Raw genomic sequence first — 27525 nt, forward strand, 5'->3', positions numbered from 1 at the left:
ACTCCAAGAGGAGAAAGAAGTGTGGAGTGAAACAGGCAAGGTTTGGTGGGGAGCCGTGGACAGGAGGGACAGTGCATTCCAAGCAAGAGTAACCTCAGCCTATGCAAGATTTTCCACATTAGATGCAGAAAATGCATCCATAACTGAATAATACAGCTCACTTGTTGAGTGTCTGAATTGCAATTATGCACAAGGCATTTCTCTAGAAGTCCCTGCTCAGTAAGTTAATGCTGGGGACTACAGATCAAGATGTGAATAGGAGAAAAATTGTTTTTTGCCCAGACTTCTAGCCACATGTTGGGCATACTGGCATTCTGAGTGGCCTTTTAGGATGAGAGTGAGAACAAAGTCGAGAAAGATGAGGGAAAATCAGGGAGCTAGATATGGAGTTTTCCTAGATCATGCTTGTGGCTCAGGGTCCAGCAGATGCTGCAGGTCTACTTCTCGCCCATTCAGTCTGGCTCAGAAGGAGCTGTCTGCAAAAACTGTGCCTGAAGCTGGGAGTAGCTAAGATAGATGTTCTGTGAGCCTCACTAATGTGATGTCTCAAGCCCCAGGAAAAACCAGACACAGACAAACTGTGCAATCCAGACACTGCACATGCCAAGGGTAACTGGCCTTGTAATCAGCGATTCAAGAGGACTGGCTTGCTTCTTTCTTCAGCTGTAAGAGAAATAAGGAAACTTTAGCAGTTGTCAGATTTTAAAGTTAGAGTAAATGAAAGTTAACAAAATAGGAATATTCTAAGCTCCAATCAAAAATCAAACCAGGGGCTGGGCATTTGGTGCAGGAGTTAAGATACCAGTTGGGAAACCCATTTCCCATTTTGGAGTGCCCAGGTCTGAGTCCCAGCCCCAGTCCTGATTTCAGCTTTCTGCTATGCCTGCCCTGGGAAGGTAGCAGGTGATGGTTCAAGTACTTGTGTCCTTCCCCCCTATTTCGGAAACCTAGTCTCGGCCTGTCCATTGTGCACATTTGGGGAGCGAACTAGTGAATGAGATTATCCTTTCCTTTGCCCCTTATTCTGCCCTCTCCCTCTCTCTTTCTCCCTCTCCTCTCAAATAAATAATTTTTAATTAAAAAATAGATCAAGCCGGCGCCGTGGCTCAATAGGCTAATCCTCCGCCTTGCGGCGCCGGCACACCGGGTTCTAGTCCCGGTTGGGGCGCTGGATTCTGTCCCGGTTGCCCCTCTTCCAGGCCAGCTCTCTGCTATGGCCAGGGAGTGCAGTGGAGGATGGCCCAAGTGCTTGGGCCCTGCACCCCATGGGAGACCAGGAAAAGCACCTGGCTCCTGGCTCCTGCCAGGATCAGCGCGGTGCGCCGGCTGCAGCGGCGGCCATTGGAGGGTGAACCAACGGCAAAGGAAGACCTTTCTCTCTCTGTCTCTCTCTCACTGTCCACTCTGCCTGTCAAAAAAAAAAAAAAAAATAGATCAAATATGCATGCGTGTAAGGAGGAAAATTTCTTAGTTTCTAGACCATAATAAGAAAAAAGATTTTACCTTTCCCCAGAAAATGTGTTTCAGTGCAATTTTCTATGATATAAATGCATATAATCAGGGCCCCTTAAAGATCCAGATGCTTACTAATGGGGGAAGTATTTGGGTCTAAAGGTTTGACTATTGTCCTATAAGCAAAGGTGATTTGTGTAGTCACTAACAAATTGCAATGCAAGTCACTGCTCTGTTGCTCTATTCTCAGTTTGAGATGATTTCTTCTATCATATGAGGATCTTAGACTTTATTTAGATAAGTCTTATACTCTCCAGGCTCTCATTTTTCAAAAGAGAAATGTTACGACTATTCCACATTTCCTTCCTGGTGCACTGTTAGCAGTCTGTGTTTTTGTTTCTCACTTCAAGAGAGCCCCTCCTGTTTTAAAAATAATTTTTATTTATATAAGGTGAACAAATTTCATGTATTTCATGTATAAAGACTTAGGAACATAGTGATACTTCTCACTCTATCCACCCTCCTCCTTCCTTTCTTATTCTTTCTTTTAAATTTTACAATAACATTTTTTCAGTTTATTTTATAATCATAAGCTTAGCCCTCCACTAAGTAAAAAAAAATTTTAAGAAATAATAAAAATAACAACAGCAACACTGATCCAGCTTCTAACAGCATTAGTTAACATCCTGCTGCTCAACAGGTGGGCACAGCCCAGAGCCCAGCTTCTACCCGGGAGCTTGTAGAGATGCGGAATGTCAGTCCTGCCACCCCTCACCTACTGAGCCAGGATCTGCAGTTTAACAAGAATCTCATTTGATTTGTATTGGAGTTAGAGATGCTTGGGTTAATATGGCTTGTGATTCCAGATTCCTATTTTTAAGGGGTGAGGAGGTAGGGCTGTATACCTTGCCTCTGATAGAAGCTCTCTTGATCTTCCCTTAACTAATTACTGTGCTGAACTAAATAACATTCTCCAATCTACTCTGTAATACTGACTGATAACCTTAGCTGATTGCTCACAGCAAACTTAAAATCTCTCTGGAATGCACAGGTGTGTGTGCACCCTGCAACTGAATTCAATGTTTACCAAGTATCAGCTGTGTTTGCTCCCAAACCTGCTATATCAATCGTACTAGTTAATATAATTACACAATTGAAAATAAACTGATAAATTGGAATAAGGTAGTTATTTCTAAGATAAATGCTTTGGGAAGGCTCAAGGAAATGAAATGAAACATATTCCCAATGAAAATATGCTCTTAAATTAGGACAATGCAGCTAATCATGTGTTGTAAAATGCAGAGTCTGCATTCAGATTATTCCACATATGTGTAAGTTTTTATTCCACATTAATGAAACAAATTAGAAAATGAAAATTATATTTTATGTGTGTATGATTTATGAAACAGAGGAAAGGAAGCTTCTATATATACATCCTCATAAATATTTTCATAAACCTTAGTCCTACATGAAAAGTTTACAAATAAATTCATAATTTTATGTTTGAATTTTAATAAAATTGCTATTTTATAATAAAGGACTGCTTTTTAACACTTTTCCTATTTAAACAAAATTTTTATTAACCAACTGCTTGTCCTAATCACTAAGCTTAATCTAGGTAAAAGCATTCAGTAGAAAGCTTCTACTCTTTGGCTTTATACATCAGAAAATACAAGCAATGATTTTATTGTCTTAAGGGGCTCTTCTGTTTTCAGATTATGAATTTGAGGCTATGGGACCAGGGCTGTGGCTTAGTGGGTTAAGCCACCGCTTGCAGCGCCAGCATCCCACATGGCACCGGTTCAATCACAGGCTGCTCTACTTCGGATCTAGATCCCCGCTAATGCTAAGTGCATGGGCCCAAGCCACCCACATGGGAGACCTGGAAGAAGCTCCTGGCTCTTGGCTTCAACCTGGCCCAGCTCTAGACATTGCGGCTATGTGGGGAGTGAACCAGCGGATGGAAGATCTCTGTCTGTCTCTCCCTGTCTCTATAACTCTGCCTTTAAAATAAAATAAATCTTTTAAAAGAAAAAAAAAAAGGAATTTGAGGCCCAGGAAGCCGCAGTGAGCTTGATGAGGTGTGGTTCTGTGAGCAGCCCCACAAGCATCACCGAGGAGCTTGCTACAGGTTACAGCTCCACGCCTACAAGTCAGAAACTCTGGAAGCCGGGCCCTGTAACACATCTGTGTTTACAGATGCCCTGCAGGTGATTCAGCTGCAGCTTTTGAGGCTCAATGACGTGGAGCACCTGGAGAAGAGCCCGTTCCTGTGTTAATGCAGCCTATCAAATGTCGGGCTCATTTTCCTGGTCTTTTAAATCAGAAAGTGACCATTATTTGAATGTTTCTACCATAAAGAAATGGTGAGGTTTGGGGAGATAGATATATTTACCCTGATTACACAAGGTATTGAAACATTCCATTGTGCTACCTAAATATGTACAATTTTTATGTGTCAGTTTAAAAAAAAAATCCCATCAGACAAATAAGCAAGTCTAAATGTCAAATTAACAACTTTATGAAGTTAAAACTATAGTTCTTATTTTTCAACTTTTATTTAATAAATATAAATTTCCAAAGTGCAACTTTTGGATTATAGTGGCTTTTTCCCCCCATAACCTCCCTCCCACACGCAACCATCCCATCTCCCACTTGCTCTCCCATCCCATTCTCCATCAAGATTCATTTTCAATTATCTTTATATACAGAAGATCTACTTAGTATTTACTAAGTAAAAAATTTCAACAGTTTGCACCCACACAGTCACATATAGAGTACTGTTTGAGTACTCTATATGTTTTGCCGTTAATTCGCATAGTACAACACATTAAGGACAGAGATCTTACATGGGGAATAAGTGCACAGTGACTCCTGTTGTTGATTTAACAATTGACACTCTTATTTAAGACATCAGTAATCATCCAAGGCTCTTGTCATGAGCTGCCAAGGCTATGGAAGCCTCTTGAGTTCACCAACTCTGATCTTATTTAGACAAGGCCATAGTCAAAGTGGAAGTTCTCTCCTCCCTTCAGAAAAGGTACCCCCTTCTTTGATGGCCCCATTCTTTCTGCTGGGATCTCACTTACAGAGATCTTTCATTTAAGTCATTTTTTTTTTGCCACAATGCCTTGGCTTTCCATGCCTGACAAACTCTCATGGGTTTTTTAGCCAGATCCGAATGCCTTAAGGTCTGATTCTGAGGCCAGAATGTGGTCTAGGACATCTGCCATTCTATGAGCCTGCTGTGCATCCCGCTTCCCATGTTGGATCATTCTTTTTTTTTTTAATTTTTTTTAATTTTTATTTTTTGACAGGCAGAGTGGACAGTGAGAGAGAGAGACAGAGAAAAAGGTCTTCCTTTGCCGTTGGTTCACCCTCCAATGGCCACCGCGGCTGGCACGCTGCGGCTGGTGCATCACGCTGATCCGATGGCAGGAGCCAGGTACTTATCCTGGTCTCCCATGGGGTGCAGGGCCCAAGGACTTGGGCCATCCTCCACTGCACTCCCGGGCCACAGCAGTGAGCTGGCCTGGAAGAGGGGCAACCAGGACAGAATCCGGCGCCCCGACCGGGACTAGAACCCGGTGTGCCGGCGCCGCAAGGCGGAGGATTAGCCTAGTGAGCAGCGGTGCCGGCCGGATCATTCTTTCCTTCTTAATTCTATCAGTTATTATTAGCAGAAACTAGTCTTGTTTATGTGATCCCTTTGACACTTAGTCCTATCATTATGATCAGTTATAAACTTAAACTGACCACTTTAATTAGTAAGAGGTCATTGGTACATGCCACCTTGATGGGATTGAATTGGAATGTTTCTAACTCTACTATTAGGGGTAAGTCTGAGTGAGCATGTGCTGAACTGTACATCTCCTCCCTCTCTTATTCCCACTCTTATATTTAACAGGAATCACTTTTTGGTTAAATTTAAACGCCTAAGAATAATTGTGTGTTAATTAAAGAGTTCAACCAACGGTATTAAGTGGAACAGAAAAATATTAAGAGGAATAAAATAGTAAGTTGTTCCTCAACAGTCAGGACAAGGGCTGATCAAGTCACTGTTTCTCATAGTGTCCATTTCCTTTTAGGTGCTCAGTTAGTTGTCACCGATCAGGGAGAACATATGATATCCTTTGGGACTGGCTTATTTCTCTCAGCATGATAAAACTGTAGTTTTCTTACTTTGTAGAATCATTGAAGTTTATTTTTCAGCTATACATTCTTTATTTATTTATTTAATTGAAAGAGAGAGAAAGAGAGGGAGAGAGAGAATGAATCTTCTATCTGCTGGTTCATTCCCCAGCTAGCTGCAATAGCCAGAACTGGACCAGGCTAAAGCTAGAAGGCAGAACTTCAATCAGCTCCATCTCCCATGTGGGTAGCTGGGAATCAATTACATGAGCCGTCATCTACTGCTTCCCAGTCATATTAGCAGGGTACTGGATTAGAAGTGGAGTAGCACTGTGATAGGGAATGTTGACATCCCAAGCAGAAGCATAACCCTCTGTGCCACAATGTTATTCCTATAGTTATACATGATTAAAATATCTTTTTTCCATGATAACCACTATACCTCAGCATGCAGTAACAGTTGGCTATGATTGACTTTCTTATTATTACATTTATTACATTATAACAAAGAAGACTATATCACATTTAAAAAAAAAAAACAAGAAATGTAGTTTTTTAAATTCATAAATTTTACAGCTTACATAGTTTAAACAATCTTAGATAGAAAAAGACCCTTTCTAACACTGATAAGGCGAAAAGGTAATCTAACCCATCCCTGAAGATGGCTAATGCCTAATGGCCTGACAGATGCATTTAGTGTTGATAGTGGTAGCTGCTGATCCTGTGGCTGTGAACATAGGCCACCATGACTTTTTTTCTTTAAACTGGAAACAGTATGACAGTGTTTTGCTGGAATTTTGGGATCATCCATCTGGTTGAACACATTCAGTCAGTGATGACCCATCTCTCATGGTCCCAAAGCTTCTTTCATGGGAACACATTCACTATCCACTAGTTTTCTTTGTCAGTGTCTCTTCTTTTCCCTCCTTGCTCTGCTATGGAAATAAATATTCATGGAATTAAGGATGAGCCCTGATTAAGGGCTGTGGACAAGTTTTTATTTTTTCTTTTGTCTCTTCTCAATTGACAGCTTTTAAAGCCCCAAATGAATACTGATTCAACATTTAATCGAATCAGCAAAGCTCTTGTCAATAAAGAAAATAGGTCTCACTTGCCATACCCTGAGGATTTTTTATTTAAGGTATAAAGCTTCATTAATTTGATAAATAAAATTTTAGTAACATACTGATGCTTCCCACCCTATACACTTTCCCACCCTCCCTCCCACCCTTCTTCTTCCTCCCTCTCCTGTTCCCATTATTATTTACTATAGTCTAGTTTCACTTAATTTTATACACATACAATTAACTCTATACTAATTAAAGGGTTCAACAAATAGTATGAAAAAAAAAAAAGCTGTTCCTCAACAGTCAAGACAAGGGCTGTTCAAAGTCATCACATTTCAAAATGCCAATTTCACTTCTACAGATTACCTTGTAGGTACTCTATTAGTTGCCACAGATCAGGGAGAACAAAGGCATTTGTCCTTTTGGGACTGACTTATATCACTCAGTGTAATGTTTTCTAGTTGCATCCATTTTGTTGCAAATGACAGGATTCCATTGTGTAGTATCCCATGGTGTTTAGATCCCACAATCCTTTATCTAGTCTTCAAGTGATGGACATTTGGTTCCATATCTTAGCTATTGTGAACTGAGCTGCAATAGACATGGGAGTGCACATAGTTCTTTCATATGCTGATTTCATTATCCTCCATAAATTCCCAGGAATGGGGTAGCTGGGTCATATGGTAGGACTATATTCAGATTTCTGAGGTATATCCATACTGTTTTCCACAGTGTCTGTACCAGTTTACATTCCCACCAACAGTAGATTAGTGTACCTTTTTCCCCATATCCTCACCAGCATTTGTTGTTTATTGATTTCTGTATGAAAGCCATTCTAACAGGGGTGAGGTGAAACCTCATTGTGGTTTTGATTTGCATTTCTCTGGTGGCTAGTGATCATGTGCATTTTTTTCATGTGTCTGTTGGCCACTTTGATTTCCTCTTTTGAAAAATGTTCTGTCAGTGAGTAGGATTGCCCAAGTAGAAATTCTATCTAGCCAACAGAAGTTGAAACTGTTTTTCTATGTCAGTATAGACTACTCTTCTCCACCCTCCTTGCACGTTAGACTAACAGTTGCAACTGTGAAAAATAGACTGATGCCCAGGCTTCATCCTAAACCAATTAAAGTTAAATCTCATGGGGTAAGTTCTGACTACTTGTATTTTTCTAATTACAACTCACTAGGTTATTCCAAGATAGAGCCAGATTCGAAAACTAATGATTTGAACCTACAGATTTAAGTAACTCAGGCCCAGAAACGGGTTTTGATGAGTTTTCCCCTATAACCAAGTTAGCAGACGAGGAAACCAGCCATGCATTGAACACTAGCAATGTACCAGGCATGTTGCATTATATGAAGATGCTCCCTAATATCCATCCTATTTTAGCTTCTGGAGTTAAAAGACCAGTACACATATGTTCAGGGACACCAAATATAAAGTTTTAAAATTCCCTTTGTTGCCAAAACTGATTAAGGAGAATATACATTTTCTAGACCAAAAAAAAAAATCTTTTGGAAAATATTGAGGTAAACTTTATTTTCCTGGAACAGGAAGTAGATGTATTACAGAATCCTGGCTTTTTATTTTAAACCATCCTAACAATTTTATTTAGCATAACCAAGATGTTATTTAATTTTTAAGCATATCTTTCTAAACTAAGACAATGGATGAGAATTTTTATTTTACTAGCTTAGGAAACGATAATACTTGGTCAATTACCCCTTCCCTAAGTTATTTTTATAGTTCTACTTCTTAAACTGGGCAGAATTAACCATGTGTCTTGCTTTGTGCAGTAACATTTCTGAAAATGTTGACTGTAACTTGAATGATTTTTTAAGTTCACGAGATTCTTCTACTAATATTCTTCAAGGCAGTAGTTCTTAACGGGACTGATTTTGACAATGTTTGGAGATATATTTGACTGTCACAACTGAAGGAGGCAGTTTGCCACTGGCTTCTAGGCTGGGGGGTTTGGGATATCTTATAATGCAGAGCAATCTCCATAACAAAGCATATCCAGCCCAAGTGTCAGTATGCTGCTCTCAAGTTATTACTTTACCTGTTAAGGACCCCCCCCCCCATTTGCCTTGCTTAGAGCCCTTCTGTAAATAACTCTTGTATAAAATGGTAGCAATAAAATACCACTCTTGTTAAATCAGAGTGAGTCCCAATGCTCTCTGCCGTGAAGGAATGCTGTGTGGATCACTTCAGTGTGTAGTTGGAGCATTGCAGTAACTCACAGGTGGCACTGATAGCATTGGAAACTTAACAGCTATGGTAGATATTTGAGTTTCTTAACATTTCAGAGGCCAGGAGGGGCCTGAAAGAATAAAGACTAAAGCTAGGCCTCATTTTTCCTTAATTTTTTAGATAATTCTATATTTCTGATTAAGCATAATTTTCATTTCAACAAATTACTTTTATTTATGCAAAAGGCAGAGAGACAGACAGAGACAAAGAGATCTTTCATCTCTGGTTCACTCCCCCAAATGCCTGCAAAGGCTAGAACTGAGCTAGGCTGAAGTCAGGAGTTCAGAACTCAAGTTTTCCATGTGGGTGGCAGGAACACAAGTGTTTGAGCCATCACCTGCTGCCCCCCAGGTATGCATTAGCAGGAAGTAGAAATCAGAAGTGGAGCTTGAACTTGAACCCAGGTTCTCTGCTATGAGATGCCAGCATCCTAAGTGGTGTCTTAACCACTGTGCCAAATGCCCAACCCAATTTTTGTTTTATAAGCTTAACACTTTTTTAGAGTTATTTTGTCGCTCCTCTTTATAAATCATTTATTTAAAACATTTATTTATTTATTTAAAAAACAGAATGATGGTAGGGGTGAGGGAAAGAGAGAGGTATCTTCCATCTGCTGGTTTACTTCCCAAATGGTCACAACAGCCAGGGCTGGGCCAGGCCGGAGCCAGGAGTCAGGAACTGCATCCAGTTCTCCCCTGTGAGTGGAATCAAGTACTTGATTCATCATCTGCTGTCTTCCCAGGTGCTTTATCAGGGAACTGTATTTGTAGAACAGTGGAAGCTTCCAACTGGCTCTCTAAAGAGATGTCAGCATTACAAATGGGGACTTAACCTAGTGTACACATGCCGGCCCCTACAAAACCCTTTTAAACCAGATATAAACATCCATGAAATGAAAATTAACTAAATTGCTTCACTAAAGTGATCTTTCCAAGCATTATGGCTCTGCCATAATGGCTTGGTTGATAAGAAACAGAATGGAAGTTTGGGAAATTATCTGGTGTGTGTGTGTGTGTGTGTGTGCGTGTGTGTGTGTTGGACCATTGTACCTGATAACTAAAGTGTTCACCTGTGGATTTATCTGCTCAGAACCATCTTCCAGGAAATAACTCTTCCCTCCAACCTTGTTATAACCTATGCCATGGCTGTTTTGTGGTTCTTCCCATCCATGTCAATTGTTGATTGGCACCTAAGCCAAGTGGAAACAACAGGAGTTCTTTCTCCAGGGTTTTGAAACTCAAGATCAAAAGGAAGTAGATCATGACTAAATCTACAGGGTCTGCCCTGAGCTGCGGCATCTGCCCATGTGTGGCTGTGGAAGAGCCAATGAAATCAGAAAAAGTGGAATGGAGAGACCACATGGCTCACACGTCCTGGCAACCCCTGCCCTTCTGCCAGAAAATCGTCCTGCTCTTCCTTGGCCTCTGCAACGATGTTCCCCAGATCCTGTCTTTCTCTTCAGCCAGTTATAGTTAAGTTTCTGGGACTTGCAAACAAAGAATCACGAAGCTGCAAGTGTCCTTACCTGGAAAAAATTCCTCAAGCTCCACACAGGCCTACCTCTCCAAACAGAAATAAAACCACAAACCCCAGAGTCTATGTGTTTTCAGGAGGGTGTTTCTGGTAATTAGCTTAGATTGCAACAAATGGCACACACAGACTGCTGGCTCTGCGTGTGTGCTCTAAGATTGGTGTTTACCCTATTATATTCCAATTTAAGATGTCATAAAGTTTATCAGTGAGCAAATGGAGATGCGCAAGAATTCATATATGAGTGGTGAGAGGTGTGTGCCTTGATGGGTAGATTCTTTTACACTTCCAAAACAATTAATTACTTTCCTTGTGTTCATAGCAAAAGGGACATAATCATAATCCCCACTTCAACTTGGCGATGGTTGGGTATTTTTAGCAAATGAGTTGTCAGCAGAAAAGCTTCATTAGACCCATCAGGATATCTGCCCATGAAGAACGAATCCCAAACTGTACTGACAGTTTCCTTGAGCCAAAATGATGAAGCACCTCTGACAAGAGCCATATTGTGTGCTCCCCATGTGAGGAGTGTGAGGAACAAAAGAGACAGTCTGATCTTCATTTGGTCAGGTTAATATTGACACAGCTTAGAAAAATCGGAAGGGTGTGTAATATATATGTGCAGCCTGTGTGTTGGAGAGTTGCCTGGTGGTTTCTATAAATCAGAAGGGGAAACCCAGAGAGAAAAGAAGTTCTCCTTCTTTCCTGAAATAGTCTTCAAACTAGTTGATTTATTTTTATAAAGGAAGATGTATAAAGCGTGGGTGTCCAGGCTTATAGTTCAAAACTAGCCAATAGGAATTCTTTTACATCTATCGATCTAACTATGGAAACAATTTACTATATTATTTTTATTTGGTAGCTAGAGTGTTGCCCAGGTTCTACCATTCCCAAAATAAAGCACGCCTGCTGGGCGAGTTTTCCATGACATGGGTGTCCTGAGTTGTTCATTGCTGTGTAGAAGTCCTTATAAACAAACATGAACAAAAAAAGGGACTTTTAAGGGAACAACCATCTGGCTCTTTCCTCACCATACTCACCATACCCTTGAGAGCAAGTTTTAGTAATTATGGGCCCATTCTTAAAGAAAATGTAAATTAGCTGGTGCTAGTTAATGAGGTGGTGGCCTTTTGTCATTAATTGATTCTGAACCCCACCAAAGAGAACCCCCTCAAAGTATTCAATCTATTATTAGCTACTAGGGCCACTGTATTCAGACACTTTTTCTCTAGGATCAACCCTCTGTGGATGGAACATCAGTTATTTATTTATTTTTTCATCATACAACCCACCCATGTTAGCATATGCAATTCAATGCTTCTTAGAATCCTCACAGACTTGTACAACCATCACAATGTAGAACATTTTCACCATCCCCAAAAGAACATTATGCCCAGTCTCCATCACTCCACATAGCAGCCCACCCCCAGTTCTAAAGCATGCAGAAATTTATCCTATCTCTCTACATTTGCTTATTTGGAGAACCTGCAGCTTTCTTTAAACACACACACTTGCCCAGGATATCAGAGGTTTACGTCAGGAGGAGCTGGCAAATAAGATAAAATTTATAGGTAGATTTAGGCAATACAGTCGTGATTTAGCTAATTCCTTCATTTTTACACTTCTGTAAGTAATAAAATGTTGTATATGAATGTATATCACCCTTGCTTTTTCCTTTTTAAAATGTATTCATTTTTAAAGCATTAATAAGAACTTTTAAATTTTAGTTGTACAATTTATGGAATTAAGGGCAACATTCCTATACATGTTTACAATGTGTGGTTATCAAATCTGGGTAACTGACAGTTTCCTCTATTTGTCATTACTTTTTGATTGGAACCCTGGAGCACCTCTGTTCTATTTGCTCAGAAAATATACAATAGGTTATTGTGTACCAGCAAAGACTTCTTGGAAAAGACCCCAGAAGCACAGGCAGTCAAAGCCAAAATTAACATTTGGGATTGCATCAGATTGAGAAGTTTCTGTACTTCAAAAGAAACAGTCAGGAAAGTGAAGAGGCAACTGAGAGAATGGGAAAAAATATTTGCAAACTATGCAACAGATAAAGGGTTGATAACCAGAATCTACAAAGAAATCAAGAAACTCCACAACATCAAAACAAACAACCCACTTAAGAGATGGGCCAAGGACCTCAATAGACATTTTTCAAAAGAGGAAATCCAAATGGCCAACAGACACATGAAAAAATGTTCAAGATCACTAGCAATCAGGGAAATGCAAATCAAAACCACAATGAGGTTTCACCTCACCCTGGTTAGAATGGCTCACATTCAGAAATCTACCAACAACAGACACTGGCAAGGATGTGGGGAAAAAGGGACACTAACCCACTGTTGGTGGGAATGCAAACTGGTCAAGCCACTATGGAAGTCAGTCTGGAGATTCCTCAGAAACCTGAATATAACCCTACCATTCAACCCAGCCATACCACTCCTTGGAATTTACCGAAAGGAAATTAAATTTGCAAACAAAAAAGCAGTCTGCACCTTAATGTTTATTGCAGCTCAAGAGCACAATAGCTAAGACCTGGAACCAACCCAAATGCCCATCAACAGTAGACTGGATAAAGAAATTATGGGACATGTACTCTATAGAATACTATACAGCAGTCAAAAACAACGAAATCCAGTCATTTGCAACTAGATGGAGGAATCTGGAAAACATTATGCTTAGTGAATTAAGCCAGTCCCAAAGGGACAAATATCATATGTTCTCCCTGATTGGTGACAACTAACCGAGCACCAAAGGGGAAACCTGTTGAAGTGAAATGGACACTGTGAAAAACAGTGACTTGATCAGCCCTTGTCCTGACTGTTGAAATACAGTGTAATACTTTATCCATTTTAGTATTTTTTTTGTCCTAGTACTATTGGTTGAACTTTGTAATTAACATACAATTATTCTTAGGTGTTTAAATTTTAACTAAAAGTGATCCCTGTTAAATATAAGAGTGGGAATAAGAGAGGGAGGAGATGTACAATTTGGGACATGCTCAATTGGACTTGCCCCAAATGGTGGAGTTAGAAACGTGCCAGGGGATTCCAATTCAATCCCATCAAGGTGGCATGTACCAATGCCATCTCACTAGTCCAAGTGATCAATTTCAGTTCACAATTGATCACACTGATAGGTCTAAGAGTCAAAGGGATCACACAAACAAGACTAGTGTCTGCTAATACTAATGGATAAAATCAAAAAGGGAGAGAACGATCCATCATGGGAAGTGGGATACACAGCAGACTCATAGAATGGCAGATGTCCTAAACCACACTCTGGCCTCAGAATCAGCCCTTAAGGCATTCGGATATGGCTGAAGAGCCCATGAGAATATTTTAGGCATGGAAAGCCAAGACACGCTGGAAAAAAAAAAAAAAGAAGAAGAAGAAGACCTAAATGAAAGATCTCTGCGAGTGAGATCCCAGTGGAAAGAATGGGGCCATCAAAGAAGGAGGTACCTTTCTCTGAAGGGAGGAGAAAACTTCCAATTTGACTATGACCTTGTCGGAATAAGATCGAAGTCGGCAAACTCAAAAGGCTTCCATAGCCTTGACAACTCATGACTAGAGTCTAGGGAGATTACTGACACCATAAACAAGAGTGTCAAATTGTTAAGTAGCCGGCGCCACAGCTCACTAGGCTAATCCTCCACCTTGCGGCACCGGCACACTGGGTTCTAGTCCCGGTGGGGCGCCAGATTCTGTCCCGGTTGCCCCTCTTCCAGGCCAGCTCTCTGCTGTGGCCAGGGAGTGCAGTGGAGGATGGCCCAAGTACTTGGGCCCTGCACCCCATGGGAGACCAGGATAAGTACCTGGCTCCTGCCATCGGATCAGTGCGGTGCGCCGGCCGCGGCAGCCATTGGAGGGTGAACCAACGGCAAAGGAAGACCTTTCTCTCTGTCTCTCTCTCTCACTGTCCACTCTGCCTGTCAAAAAAAAATTAAAAAAAAATTGTTAAGTCAACAACAGGAGTCACTTGTGTACTTACTTCTCATGTGGGATCTGTCCTTAATGTGTTATCCAATGTGAAGTAATGCTATAACTAGTACTCAAAGAGTATTTTACACTTTGTGTTTCTGTGTGGGTGCAAACTGATGAAATCTTTACTTAATATATACTTAATCGATTTTCTGTATATAAAGATAATTGAAAATGAATTTTGATGTGAATGGAATGGGAGAGGGAGCGGGAGATGGGAGGGGTGTGAGTGGGAGGGAAATTATGGGGGGGGGCAATGTAATCCATAAACTGTACTTTGGAAATTTATATTTACTAAATAAAAAAAGGAAAAAAAAGAAATTATAATAGGTTGTTGTGAACTATAGTTACCCCACTGTGTTATGCAACACTAGGAACTTCTTCCTTGTATCTAATTCTGATTTGGTAACAGTCATCTGACTTCCTTCTATCCCCCTGTACTTTTCAGCCTCTGGCAATTACTATTCTATGTTCAAACTGAGATTTTTTTTTTAGCTTCCACATATGAAGGAGAACATACAGTAACTGTCTTTCTGTGTCTGGCATTTTTCACTTACACTATGATATCCAGTTCCATCTCTGTTGCTGTAAGCAACCGATTTCATGCCATTTATGGCTGAATACTATTTCATTGTGTATATGGATCATATTTTATTGAGCCATTCATCTGATAACGGATGCCTTGGTTGATTACAAATCTTGGCTCTTGTGAATAGTGATGCAATAAACATGGTGTTATAGGTCTCTTTGATATAATGATTTCATATCTTTGGATATTTCCTCAGTAATGGGATTGCTGGGTCACATGGCAATTCTGTTTCTAGTGTTTTTTTAATCTTCATACTGTTTTCCATAGTCACTGCACTAATTATTTTCTACCAACAGTGTGTAGGAGTTCCCTTGGCTCCCCATCATTGCCACTATTTGTTACTTTTTGTCTTTTTCAAGATAGCCTTTCTACATGAGGTGAAGGGATACTTATTATGGTTTAGATTTGCATTTACCTGACAGCTAGTGATAGTGAACCTTTATTCAAACATTCATGGGCCATTTGTATTTCTTCTTTTGAGAAATATCTATTCATATCCTTTGTCCATTTGCTAACTTGACTGGTTTTTCAGTTGCTAGCAAATGTTCTCTCTCATGTTGTCAGTTGCCTCTACACTCTATTGCCTTAGCTGTACAAAAACTTCTCAGTTCGATATTAGCCCATTTTCTAGATTTGCTTTTGTTGCCTGTTCTTTTGGGGTCTCCTCCAAATGATATTTGCTTACACCAATATTGAAGTGTTTTACCCTGTTTTCTTCTAGCAATTTCATAGTTCCAGGTATTACATATATGTATTTTTCCACTTCTGTATACACATATGCACCCCACTTTAAAGAGTACGTATTGCTGCAAGAGTCGCATAACATTCTACCTTTTAGGAGATTCTCTAGGCTCTCAATTTTAGTCTTCTACAGATTGCTAATACTTATCTCACACTTATATTTTACAGAGCAGATGAGAAAATGGAAATTGATCATAAAGCCTGTGATATTGAACCTTCAAAAAGTTAAGCAGTATATTAATAGTCATAGTAGTGTATGTCATCATTAAACATCTCGCTTTCTTGTACACAGTAACAAGGGAAAATTGGCACTAAACAGAAATGAATGGAGTAGCAAAAATTCTGCTTTTTTATTAACTTAAAAACTGAATCAACCAATTATATCTTCAGTGATGAATGAGGTCTGATGCAGGGATAACATAGGGGTTAAAACATGGCCTGAGCTGGAGCCCCACTTTCCACATGGATGAGCTGGTGCAGTCACTGAGTCTCCATTTTCTTCATGGAAAACTGAGGATCGTACCAACCACACAGGGGCTTCCTAAAGTTTCAATAAGATTACGCACAGCATGTACCATGGTGCTTAATACTGCAGTGTTTAGTTATACTAGGTAGTACACTATTGATTGAAATCAATACAATGAAGTGATCAATAAATAATAAATGAAGATTGTACTTATATTTGCATAAGTATACAGGTTACATATTTATATAACACATAATTTCATTTTTACAAAAGGGCTCTCTCTAACTATAAACATGATAATAGCTATTCTATTTCTAAAATGTGATATATAATACACTTTAAATAGATCCAGTGAAGTTTTTACTACTAAAATGCTTTGGCTGGCTCATAAAAATAAGTACAATAGAGTGTTAAAAAACCTGACATCTGGGGAAAAATGGAAAATATCTTTGCTTACCAATTAAAGAGTGTATGAAAAACAGAATAAATAAAATCTCTTAATTTATGCATTTTGTGTTCCCATAAATCATTTTCCTGTCAAAATTATCAGACTATTATTGCTGAATGTTTTAAACATCATACTGGAATTTTGGTAGCATAAATCATAAAGCTTTCAGTTAGAACGTTTGTGTACATACCTCAGCACTTTTCTTATCTCTTGATTTAAAAAAAAACCTCAATCTAGAAACAAATCCATGCAGAGTATAAATGTCAGACTGTACTCTTAAATTTTAGTAACTCAGCAATCCACGCTGGCCACTGTGCTTACGTGGTGGTTACCTGCTGTCACTGGTTTCTAACTGTTCTGTCTAACTGTTCTCTAAAATACAGCTATACAAGCTTGGGCTTTCTCTTAGCAATGATTTTTATCCACAAGCATCCTAACTACAAGTGATAGTTATTCCCTTTATTATTGTTGTTGTTGTTGTTTCCAGCAGGAAGGGGAAAAAAATCTTCAGATATAACAAATCTGGGAATGGCTTGTCATTGACATTAGAAAATAATGCTTTTTTTTTTTTTTTGCAAAAGTCTGATTTAGTTGATTACCTTTGTAATTTGTGGGGGAGACAACGGGTTTGGGCTAAGAGTGTCTTCCAGAAACTTGTTCCTAAGTGAAAAAAGGATTTGCATGAGGAGTCAAATCCACCCCAGGTCATGTGGCACCCGGAACAGAAACAGTGAGACTGATGAAAAAGACGCTGTCTATGGTGAGGTAGCTGTAGCAAAGGCCACTGCACAGGTTTTGGGTACTTTAAAGCTGATGTTTGTATAACAGCAAACAGAAGCTCATTGACTGGCTCTAACTTGGAGTTAAGGATACAGAATCTATTAATGGGATAAACACTGTCTTCCTCATAGAGTTTATATCTTAGATCATTTTTAACTTGGCTTTGTTTCATATTTAGTCTTGTGCAGCTTCCTCTCTCATCTCACAGCTGGGACTACTACATGTGAATCACTTAAGTGACTTAAAGATGTGAAGGATTGTTGTTCAAAAGTTCATGTACTGGGGCTGGTGCCCTCGTATAATAGGTTAGGCCTCCACCTGCAGTGCTGGCATCCCATATGAGCACCAGTTTGTGTCCCGGTTGCTTTTCTTCCAATCCAGCTTCCTGCTAATAGCCTGGAAAATCAGTGGAAGATGCCCAAGTGCTTGGGCCCCTGCACCCACATGGAAGAGGGGCTAGAGGAAGCTCCTGGCTGCTAGCTTCAGACTGGCCCAGCACTGGCTGTTGAGACCATTTGGGGAGTGAACTAAAGGATGGAAGATCTCTCTGTCTTTATTTCTCTCTGTAACTCTGCCTCTCAAGTAAAAAGTTCATATATTGTAAAGTATATAAGGCAGACAATTGTAATGTGAATATCTAGTTCCCATACACATAATCTTGCAAAATACTTTCTGTGAATCAGATTAATCTCATGATTAATTAATAATTAACTCCGGGAGAATGCCCTTTTGGTAGTTTAAGGAAAGCAAAATCCTCTTGCTTATTGTCTACTATGGTCTAGGCACTGGGCATTCACTTTATGTGTGTTCTCAATTTTCATAGCAGCCCTATGAGGTAGAGGTTCACAGATGCAGACATGAAAGCTGTGAGAGATGAAATAATTCACTCAAGTTACCACTGGCAGGTGACTGAGCTAAGGTTACCCTAATACCTCTGTGACTCCAAAGCCCTTGGAGGGAGCTCCCTAAAATAATGGAGAAATACAAAGAGATTTTAATTAGCGATTTGACTAAATTATGATAACCTTAATATCACTGTATATTAATATCCAGTGTAAGTATTATATGTATGAAGATTTATCGGAAAGGCAGAGTTAGAGAAAAGAAGACACACACAGAGAGATCTTCCATCTGCTGGTTCATTTCCCAAATGGTCACGCAGGCCAAAACCAGAAGCCTAGAACTCTATCCAGGTCTCGCATGTGGGTGGTAGGTGCCCACATACTTGGGCCATCATCTGCTACTTTTCCAGGTGCGTTAGCAGGGAGTTGGATAGAAAGCAGAGCAGCCGGCACTCAAATCGGCACTCGTATGGGATGATGGTGTCTCAGGTAGTGGCTTAACCCACTGTGTCACAATGCTGGCCCCTGTATTGTATTTCTTTTTTTTTTCTTTTTTTTTTCTTTTTTTTGACAGGCAGAGTGGACAGTGAGAGAGAGAGAGACAGAGAAAGGTCTTCCTTTGCCGTTGGTTCACCCTCCAATGGCTGCCACGGCTGGCGCGCTGCGGCCGGCGCACCACGCTGATCCGAAGGCAGGAGCCAGGTACTTATCCTGGTCTCCCATGGGGTGCAGGGCCCAAGCACTTGGGCCATCCTCCACTGCACTCCCTGGCCACAGCAGAGAGCTGGCCTGGAAGAGGGGCAACCAAGACAGAATCCGGCGCCCCGACCGGGACTAGAACCCGGTGTGCCGGTGCCGCAAGGTGGAGGATTAGCCTAGTGAGCCGCGGCGCCGGCCCCTGTATTGTATTTCAAGATATACTATGTGAATACACATAGAACAACATTGTATTTCTATATGATTATAGAGGCTATCTTTCACTCGATACTATGCCCTAAGTGTTTTCTTTGGTCATTTCATGTTCTTTGGTAGCATAATTCATTTTTATTTAAAGATTTATTTATTTATTTGAAAGTCAGAGTTACACAGAGAGAGAGGAGAGGCAGAGAGAGAGAAGTCTTCCATCTGCTGGTTCACTCCCCAATTGGCCGCAACGGCCAGAGCTGCACCAATCTAAAGCCAGGAGCCAAGAGCCCGGAGCTTCTTCCAGGTCTCCACGTGGCTGCAGGGGCCCAAGGACTTGGGCCATCTTCTATTGCCTTCCCAAGCCATAGCAAAGAGCTGGATCAGAAGTGGAGCAGTTGGGTCTCGAACTGGCTCCCATATGGAATGCTGGCACTGCAGGCCATGGTGTTAACCCACTGCACCACAGCACCGGCCCCGCTATCATAATTTTTAATATCCATTTGTGTGACTATTCTATAATTTATTGAACCACTTATTTATTTCTTGGAAATTTACATTTCCAAAAATGTTTTATTTATAGAAATAATAAGTCAGAGAATCACTACTTGGACTTGAGATATTTAAGGGTAAAGTTAACAGCATTTGCTATAGGATTATTGGAGGAGTGAGGGAAAAATGAGTCAAGAATAAATCCTAAATGTTTGACTTAAGTAACTGGGTGAATGATAGTGACACTTAATCATTTAGAGCAAACAGGGAAGAGGGAGTCACGTTGTACGTGAGATGCTTGTTAGACATTCATGTGGAGATACCACGTGGATGGACCAGGTTGGAGTTCAGGTAGACGTAGATGTGGTTGTCACTGGAAAAGCCACATAACTGGGAAAGACTGTCAATGAGAATGTGTAGACAAAGAACAGAAGAACTGCGGCACTGAGTGTTTTTAGGTTTGATGAGGAAGAGAAGGCAGCAAAGGGCAGTGTGTCGTGACCAAGATGTTTAGAGAAAAACGGGGAGAGTGCAATGCCAGGAATTAAGCGTTTCAAGAAGGGGTGGGGTGGGGTGGACATTTGGCCTAGGTGTTATAAGGCCCACAGTCTCATATCTGAGTGTCTGGGTTCATGTTCTGGTTCTGTACCTGATGCCAGCTTCCTACTAATGCATAGCCTGGGAGGCAGTGGTGATGGTAGGTGATGCCATTTGTCTGGGAGTCTGGGACTGTATTCCCAACCTTCGGTTTCAGCCCTGCCTATTGAGGACGTTTGGAAAGTGAACTATATGGGAGCTTGTTCTCTCTCTCTCTCTCTCTCTCTCTCTCCCTCCCCATATCTGCCTCTTAAATAAATGGGGGGGGGGGGGCGGGAGGATTACTTGTGTGGAATTCTGAAGAAAAGTGAAATAGGACAAAAACAGTAAAGTGATTTTGAATTTGTTACTTTTGGGAAGAGCAGTGTTGATGGGATGATGGGGCTAGATAGTGACAGGAAGCATTGAGAACACCACAGAAGGTAAGCATTGCTGGGTGGTATAAGAAAAGTGGGTTTTTCTCTGCTGAGGAATGTCCACATTTGAGTACTCAAATGTTTACAAGACATTCTTTAGATCACTTTTATTTCATGTGACATACTGAAGCTACCAGCATATAGCATAAAGACTAAATTTTTCAGGACAGGGACCAACGTTGTGGCCTAGCAGGTTAAGCTACCACCTGTGATGCCAGCATCCCATATGGGTGCTGATTCAAGTCCCAGCTGCTGATCCAGCTCCCTGCTAATGTACCTGAGAAAACAGTGGAGGATGGCCCAAGTGCTTGGGCCCCTTCACCCACATGGGAGACCTAGATAAAGTTCCTGGAATTGGCCTGGCCTAGCCCTAGCTATTGTGGCCATTTGTGGAGTGAACCAGTGGATAGAAGATCTCCATCTTTGTCTCTGCCACTCTCTCTGTAACTTTAGCTTTCAAATAAGTAAATAAATCTTTAAACTTTTTTTTTCAGAGCAATAGAGTAAGAAGTAAAACAATTTTGTGAGAATAGAATTTTCCGTGGCATTTGCCTGTGTACTGTCAACCATGAGTGCAGTAAATCCATAGATACCATGGCCATCACTGTCTCAGCTTCTTTGTTAGTTCAAGCAGAGCCATTTCCTTCCTGTTTCCCAACCCTGGGTCCTGGTCATCAACCTCTTTGAGGGCTCTTCACATCTTCACCTTAGTTTTTGGCAGAAAAATAAGGGAAGTTTTTTCTATCATGTTTCCAGGTCTTCCTACTCATTCCAAAGTCAGAAATTACCCAACTGAAAGGTTCATCACTTCTAAAAATCTGAGGCATCTCCAAAAAGTTCACGGAGATGTAATTATGAAAAAACTGTGCGTGGATTTCAAAACTGTTTTGCACCAAAGTAACGTTGTTTTTAATAGACTTAATTCACTTACTTTTATTTTTAATTTGAAAGAGAGAGAGAGGGAGTGTGTGTGTGTATTCCCATTCACTGGTTTACTCTTCAGATGCCCACCGTAGTTGTGGGGAGAGGGAGTGAAGTTGAAAGCTAGGACCTTAATCCCTGTCTCGCATGTGAATGGTAGAGACCCAACCCCTTGAATCATTACTGGTGTCTCCCGGGGTCTGTATTTGCTGGAAGCTGGAATCAGGGGTCATAGTCATGAGTTATATTCAGCATTCCCATACAGGACATGCCATCTTAATCAACTTCTTAGACACTAGGTCAAATATCTGCCCCTAGACTTGTCTTTTAAGAGAGCAATTGCCATTCTTCTCGTTAGGAGTGGTCTGGGATTTTCTGTTAGCGCCCGTTGCAATGCTGAGTAAAGTGACCTCCTAAATTCCGTACCTCAGTTAAAGGCTGGGCTCATGAATGCAAAGGGTGGGGGCCGCAGGGGTGAGGGTGATAAACTAAAGCAGGGAGGGCCCCTTTATTTTCTAAACCTTTAGAAAATTGAGTGGAAAATCTATAAGATGTACATGATTTTCATTTAAGGTAGGGGAAACATTTTAGAGACATTTGAGCAGATTAACAAATTGTATTTGTATACACGTAACTAAAACAGTAATTTATCAGGTAGAAGGCAGATGGAGGGAATAAATGCCAACCTGTGTCTACAGTTGGGTTGTGTTGATGATGAAGTGCTGTTTATTCAGGGCCAGCCTAGCTTGTCAGCAACAGAAGAGCCGTCGCAGCACATGACTCCCTGTGCAGCTAGAAGACAATAATAAATTATCTCCTATGCAAACAGCACCGGCATAAAAGCAGAACAAACAGACTGTGCCTCCCGGATTCCTGATGATTCTTACTCATTCCCTTGTTTGATTCTGTATTAAACATGAAACCCTTGACATTAACCTAAGACCACTAAGATGGAATATGGCTTGGACAATTGTATTAGGGGACATGGGGCATAGTTCGCAATTTCTGTTTGGAGGTTACTGGAGATATGTAAGTATTTTTGTTTCTCTAACATGCCTGTGTTGTTCATGGAATTTTTTGTTTTATTAATGCTCCACCTGATTCTGTGGAATTCAATGTTATCCAGAATAAGTCTGAAACAGTGTTACTCAAAGGAGCTGGATCGTAAGACTCATGGTGAAAAAACAGATTCTTTGGACCCAGTCTCTAGTATGCTCAAGAGAAACACTAGTAGAATGGTCCAGAAATACACCCCCCATGGTGACTTTTATGATGACATTAGTGGGAGGAACATCAAGGGCATGAGTCAGTACAAATCTTGTGATGGCATTGGAATCCCTAAGTATTGGCTTGCAAAAAAATATACCAACTAACAGATGATTCCCCCAGGCAGTGCTTTGCAGATTTCTGTGTGCATTGGTGTCTCCTGGGGTTGGTGGGAAAGGCAGATTCGGCTGTAGTGAACCTAGGCATGACCTGAGACTCTATTTTCAATAAAATGCCTCATGTTGCCAATTCTTCTGGACTTGAATTCAGTATAATGCTAGAGCCATCAGTTTCATGTAAAAGAATCTGAACAGATTGAGGTTCAGCCAACATTTTCAAGTAGCAAATGTTCCACAAGCATGACTTCAAGAAATGTTGATACTGATGAATCCTAATCTTGTGGTTAGATAGAAGCAAAACCTTCCCTTTCTTGTTTGAGTAACACAAACACGGGTGTAGTAATCATAGTTACTATTATGTGAAACTCTCTTTGTAATGTGTGTCTTCGGGGCTGGCACAGTGGTGTAATAGACTAAGCCTCTACCTCTGGTGCTGGCATCCCACATAGGCAGCAGTTCATGTCCCGGCTGCACCTCTTCCAATCCAGCTCTCTGCTTATGGCCTGGGAAAGCAGTGGGAGATGATCAAAATACTTGTGCCCCTGCACCTGTATGGGAGGCCTGGAACAAGTTCCTGGCTCCTGGCTTTGGATTGGCCTAGCTCTGGCCATTGAGGCCACTGGGTAGTGAACCAGCAGATGGAAGACCATTCTCCTCTCTCTCTCTCTCTCTCTCTCTCTCTAACTCTGCTCTCAAATAAATTAATATAATCATTTTTAAAAATGTGTGTCTTCTTTCAAGAGTTTACATTGTATTCTAGAGACTTTATAAAGATAATATAAAAATATTTAGAAAGTACAACAGGGCTTTTAATGCCAAAGCCTTCAGTTACTATAGATAAGATGTAGGTAGTTGCTGCCAATTCTTGTTTTACTTTAGGACAATATCTCTTTTTATGATTCTTAGTGGCAAAAAGTCCAATCTTTAGGTTCTTGATTGATCACCAATGATGACTTCAAGTAATTTTTTACCTACTAAATATGCATCAGTTATAAGGTCTGATTAAAAAAACCAAAAAGCTCATTTTTAAGGATCTATTTAAAGGTTGTTATTCTGTCATTTGGACAGTAAAATTGGAAGCATTAAAGCTGACAGTACACTTTTTAAAGCATGCTTCAAAAAACTATTGCATCTGAAGTGTCATAAACTCCATCACCAAGTCAGTACAATAAATCCTCATTACTCATTAGCAGTTTATCTTTTTAAATTTATTTTTAGGGTATACAAATTTCATAAGTACAACTTTAGGAATATAGTTATTCTTCAGACATACCCTCCCTCCACCCATTCTCCCACCCCTCAGCCTTCTCCCTGTCCCCTTCCCAGTCCCATTCTCCATTAAGATTAATTTTCAATTAACTTGGTACACAGAAGACCAACTCTATGCTAAGTAAAGATTTCAACAGCTTGCACATACACACAAAAACTGTTTAAGAACTGGTTTTACAGTTAACTCTCATAATACAACTCATTGAGGACAGAGGTCCTGCATGGGGAGTTAGTGCACAATGACTCCTGTTTTTAATTTAACAATTAACACTCTTATGTATGATGTCAGTGACCTAGACTCTTAATCTGCCTAGGCTATGGAAGCCCTTTGAGTCCACAAACTCTGTCAGTATTTGGACAAGGCCATAAGCAAAGTGGAAGCTCTCTCCTCCCTTTAGAGAATAGTACATCCTTCTTTGACAGCACTTATTTCCTCTGGGGTCTCACCCACAAATATCCTCCATGTAGAACATTTTTGCCACAGTGTCTTGGCTTTCTATGCCTGAAATGCTCTCACAGGATTTTCAGCCAGACCAGGAAGCCTTAAGGGCTGATTCTGAAGTCAGAGTGTTACTTAAAGCAATTGTCACTCTGAGTCCAGCAGTATATCTTGTGAAGTTTGTGGATGTGCATGTGCAATTCCTTGTAACCAAAAAGAGAAAGTGGCCTTATAAGATGTCTCATGAGACTGACTTCCATAGAATGGACAGCAAGGCCTCTTCAAGATGTGGAAGCTGGTAATGGGAAGAACCCTCGTATCTGCTGAGGGTGTGTCCTCCCAAGGGCCTTTGCAGCTTGAGGTTCAGTTCAGCAGAATCACAGAGCACATGTTTGATATGTATTTGAAGTGGCTCATAAACAATCTAAGTCACAAATGCACAGCCTACAAGTTTCAAAAAGCTGCCAAGTGTAGAAATTAATGTGGGCTGGAAAAAAGCCTGCAACAATGCATTTCACTGTTGAGCTATTTGCAGTGGTTATCTGGAGAGGGATGTGTGGCACTATCACCTTCCATGATCTACATTTCAGTTTTATTTGAATACTTTTCCAGCATGAGGCATAAATCTGTTTACTGTTACAACCAGGAATAAGTTAATAGAATTCTTAAATCCCTTGAGTGTGGCACATCTTAGTGTTTTCACTGAGTTACACACTTGACTGATTATATAGGATGATTTTGTGCATGTACTATAAATATGGTCCCTTCTCAGCCATGGTTCTGCATCCAGAGTCAACCAACCATGGAGTGAAAATATCTAAAAAAAATATGTCTATGATGAATATGTGCAGGGTTTTTTTTCTTGCTGCTATTCCCTGAACAATAGAGTAGAATGGCCATTTACATAGAATTTACATTTATTATCTGCCATGAGTAATTTAGGGATGATTTAAAGTATATGGGAGTGGCAGGCATTGTGGCTCAGTGGGTTAAGCCACAGCTTGGGACACTTTCATCTCATAGCAGAGTGCTATGAGTATCCAGTTTCAGTCCTGGATACTCCTTCTAATCCAGCTCCCTCTTACTGTACCTGTGAAACAGCAGTTGATAGCTCAAGTACTTCAGTCCCTACCAGCTACCTGGGAGACCCAGAAGGAGTTACTGGATCCTGGATCCTGGTTTTGGCCTGGCCTTGCCCAGGCTCTTGTGGCCACTTGGAGAGTGAACCAGCTGATGGAAGATGTATGTGTGTGTGTGTGTGTGTGTGTGTGTTTCTCTTTCCTTCCCTCTGTCACTCCACATTTCAAATAAATAAATTTTTTAAAAATAAAGTATTTGGGAGGATTGTGTAAGTTATATCCAAATACAATGTCATTTTATGAAGGCACTTGAGCATCCACTCATGCATTTTGGTAACTGCACAGGGATCCAGGAACCGATCCCTCATGGATACTGAGGGACCAGAATATATAAGCCATGGTGTAGATTAGGTACTAAAGGCTGATTTTTCATATATGTCTTTCCAGTCATTCAACAAACATTTCTTGAGCAAGTGGTATATAGCAGGCATTATGCTAGGAAATAGCACGTGGTCTTCACTGTGCATTTTTAAGGAAGATAAATAATTGTGCAGATAAAGTGGCTCCTGATGCAGTTGAAAAAAAAACTTGAAGAATATAGCACATTTTCTGTAAAGAATGTAAGCCTCTGGTCTGGGTGCTTTCCACAATTATTCATTCCTCCACCGCTGCCCCATACAATGAGCAGATCAGACATCACAGCTCTTCATAAAAGCTCCTGGCTTTCCACATGGAAATAAAAATCATTCCATAAACTCGGCCAAGGGCATCCTTAAGTGTTTCTGCTTTGGGTGGATAATAATCATTAGAAGATAAAGTTACAGGAAAGGATGTTAACTCCCTCCTATTTTTATAGTGATAGATTGTGATTGGAGTCAGCAGATATTCCCACCTAGATCTTACAAATGACAAGAGGAATAAATGTGCTTAGCAAAATAAATATCTGAATAAATATAAAAAAGATATTAGCTCCTTGTCTAAGTTATTAAAAGTGGCAAAGACGCCTTTTTCTCTTGGTTTGGGAAAACTAATAAGTAGATTTGAAGCCATAGCATGAATGTTCCCAGACATTCTCAAAGTATTGATTTGACTTGCAGATAGCTGTCCTAATACAACACAAGACTGGAGAGAATTGTAATACAACTCTGCCCCCTCCCCAGTGCTGGCAATTTGACATTAATATCAAATTTCCTGCTGTTGTTTCAGAACTGTGTGTTTCACAGCAATATCACCAGTGATTTAAAAGCATTTACAGACAAGTTTGGTTTTGATGTCCTCATCCTGTTCGCCAATTACCTGTCAGAGGAGCAGCAGCCAAGACGGCAGATAGCTGTGTACTCCCAGAACCTGGAGCTCTGCAGTCAGGTGAGCCGCTCTTCTCTCACCCCACCCTCTTCATTACATCCTGACCCAACGCCTCTCAGAACACTCAGCGGGAGATTGGGAGATGGGTGGCTTCCATGAAACTGACCCGAGAGAGCCCGACAAGTTTGAGTTTTAAGAAATATTAAGGGTGTTTTGCATATTGAACCTTTTAAAAGAGCCCTGCATTAGCCCATATTGTTGTTCTAACAAAAAAGACTTGAGGCTGCACATTTTATAAACAAAAAGGTTCATTTAGTTCATAATCATGAGCTTATTATTAGTTCAAGAGCATGGAGCTGGCATCCTCTTAGGTCTGGCAAGGGCATCATAGCACATGATGTCACAATGAGGGCAGCATGTGTGGA

The 27525-nt window shown here is 40.5% G+C and overlaps 1 protein-coding gene and 1 long non-coding RNA gene across 11 annotated transcripts in view; one reads left to right on the forward strand and one right to left on the reverse strand.

Annotated features, from left to right (window-relative positions):
• Positions 1-27525, forward strand: part of PRUNE2 (prune homolog 2 with BCH domain) — a 316953-nt gene that overhangs the window by 185899 nt on the left and 103529 nt on the right. For all 10 annotated transcript variants that reach the window (XR_011379490.1, XR_011379489.1, XR_011379488.1 and 7 more), the window contains exon 7: positions 27002-27160. Coding sequence is in view for 7 of the 10 variants with exons in the window: in XM_051858798.2 (XP_051714758.1) it covers positions 27002-27160 (159 nt within the window). In the remaining 3 variants the exon portion in view is untranslated. The remainder of the gene's footprint in view (positions 1-27001; positions 27161-27525) is intronic.
• Positions 542-27229, reverse strand: LOC103348289 (uncharacterized). Its single transcript, XR_516724.4, has 3 exons — positions 27092-27229; positions 22310-22415; positions 542-663 (listed from the first exon to the last, which is right to left on the reverse strand). It is a non-coding gene; the product is annotated as an uncharacterized lncRNA (long non-coding RNA).

This window comes from Oryctolagus cuniculus, chromosome 1 (genome assembly GCF_964237555.1).
Source record: "Oryctolagus cuniculus chromosome 1, mOryCun1.1, whole genome shotgun sequence".
Lineage (NCBI taxonomy): Eukaryota > Metazoa > Chordata > Mammalia > Lagomorpha > Leporidae > Oryctolagus > Oryctolagus cuniculus.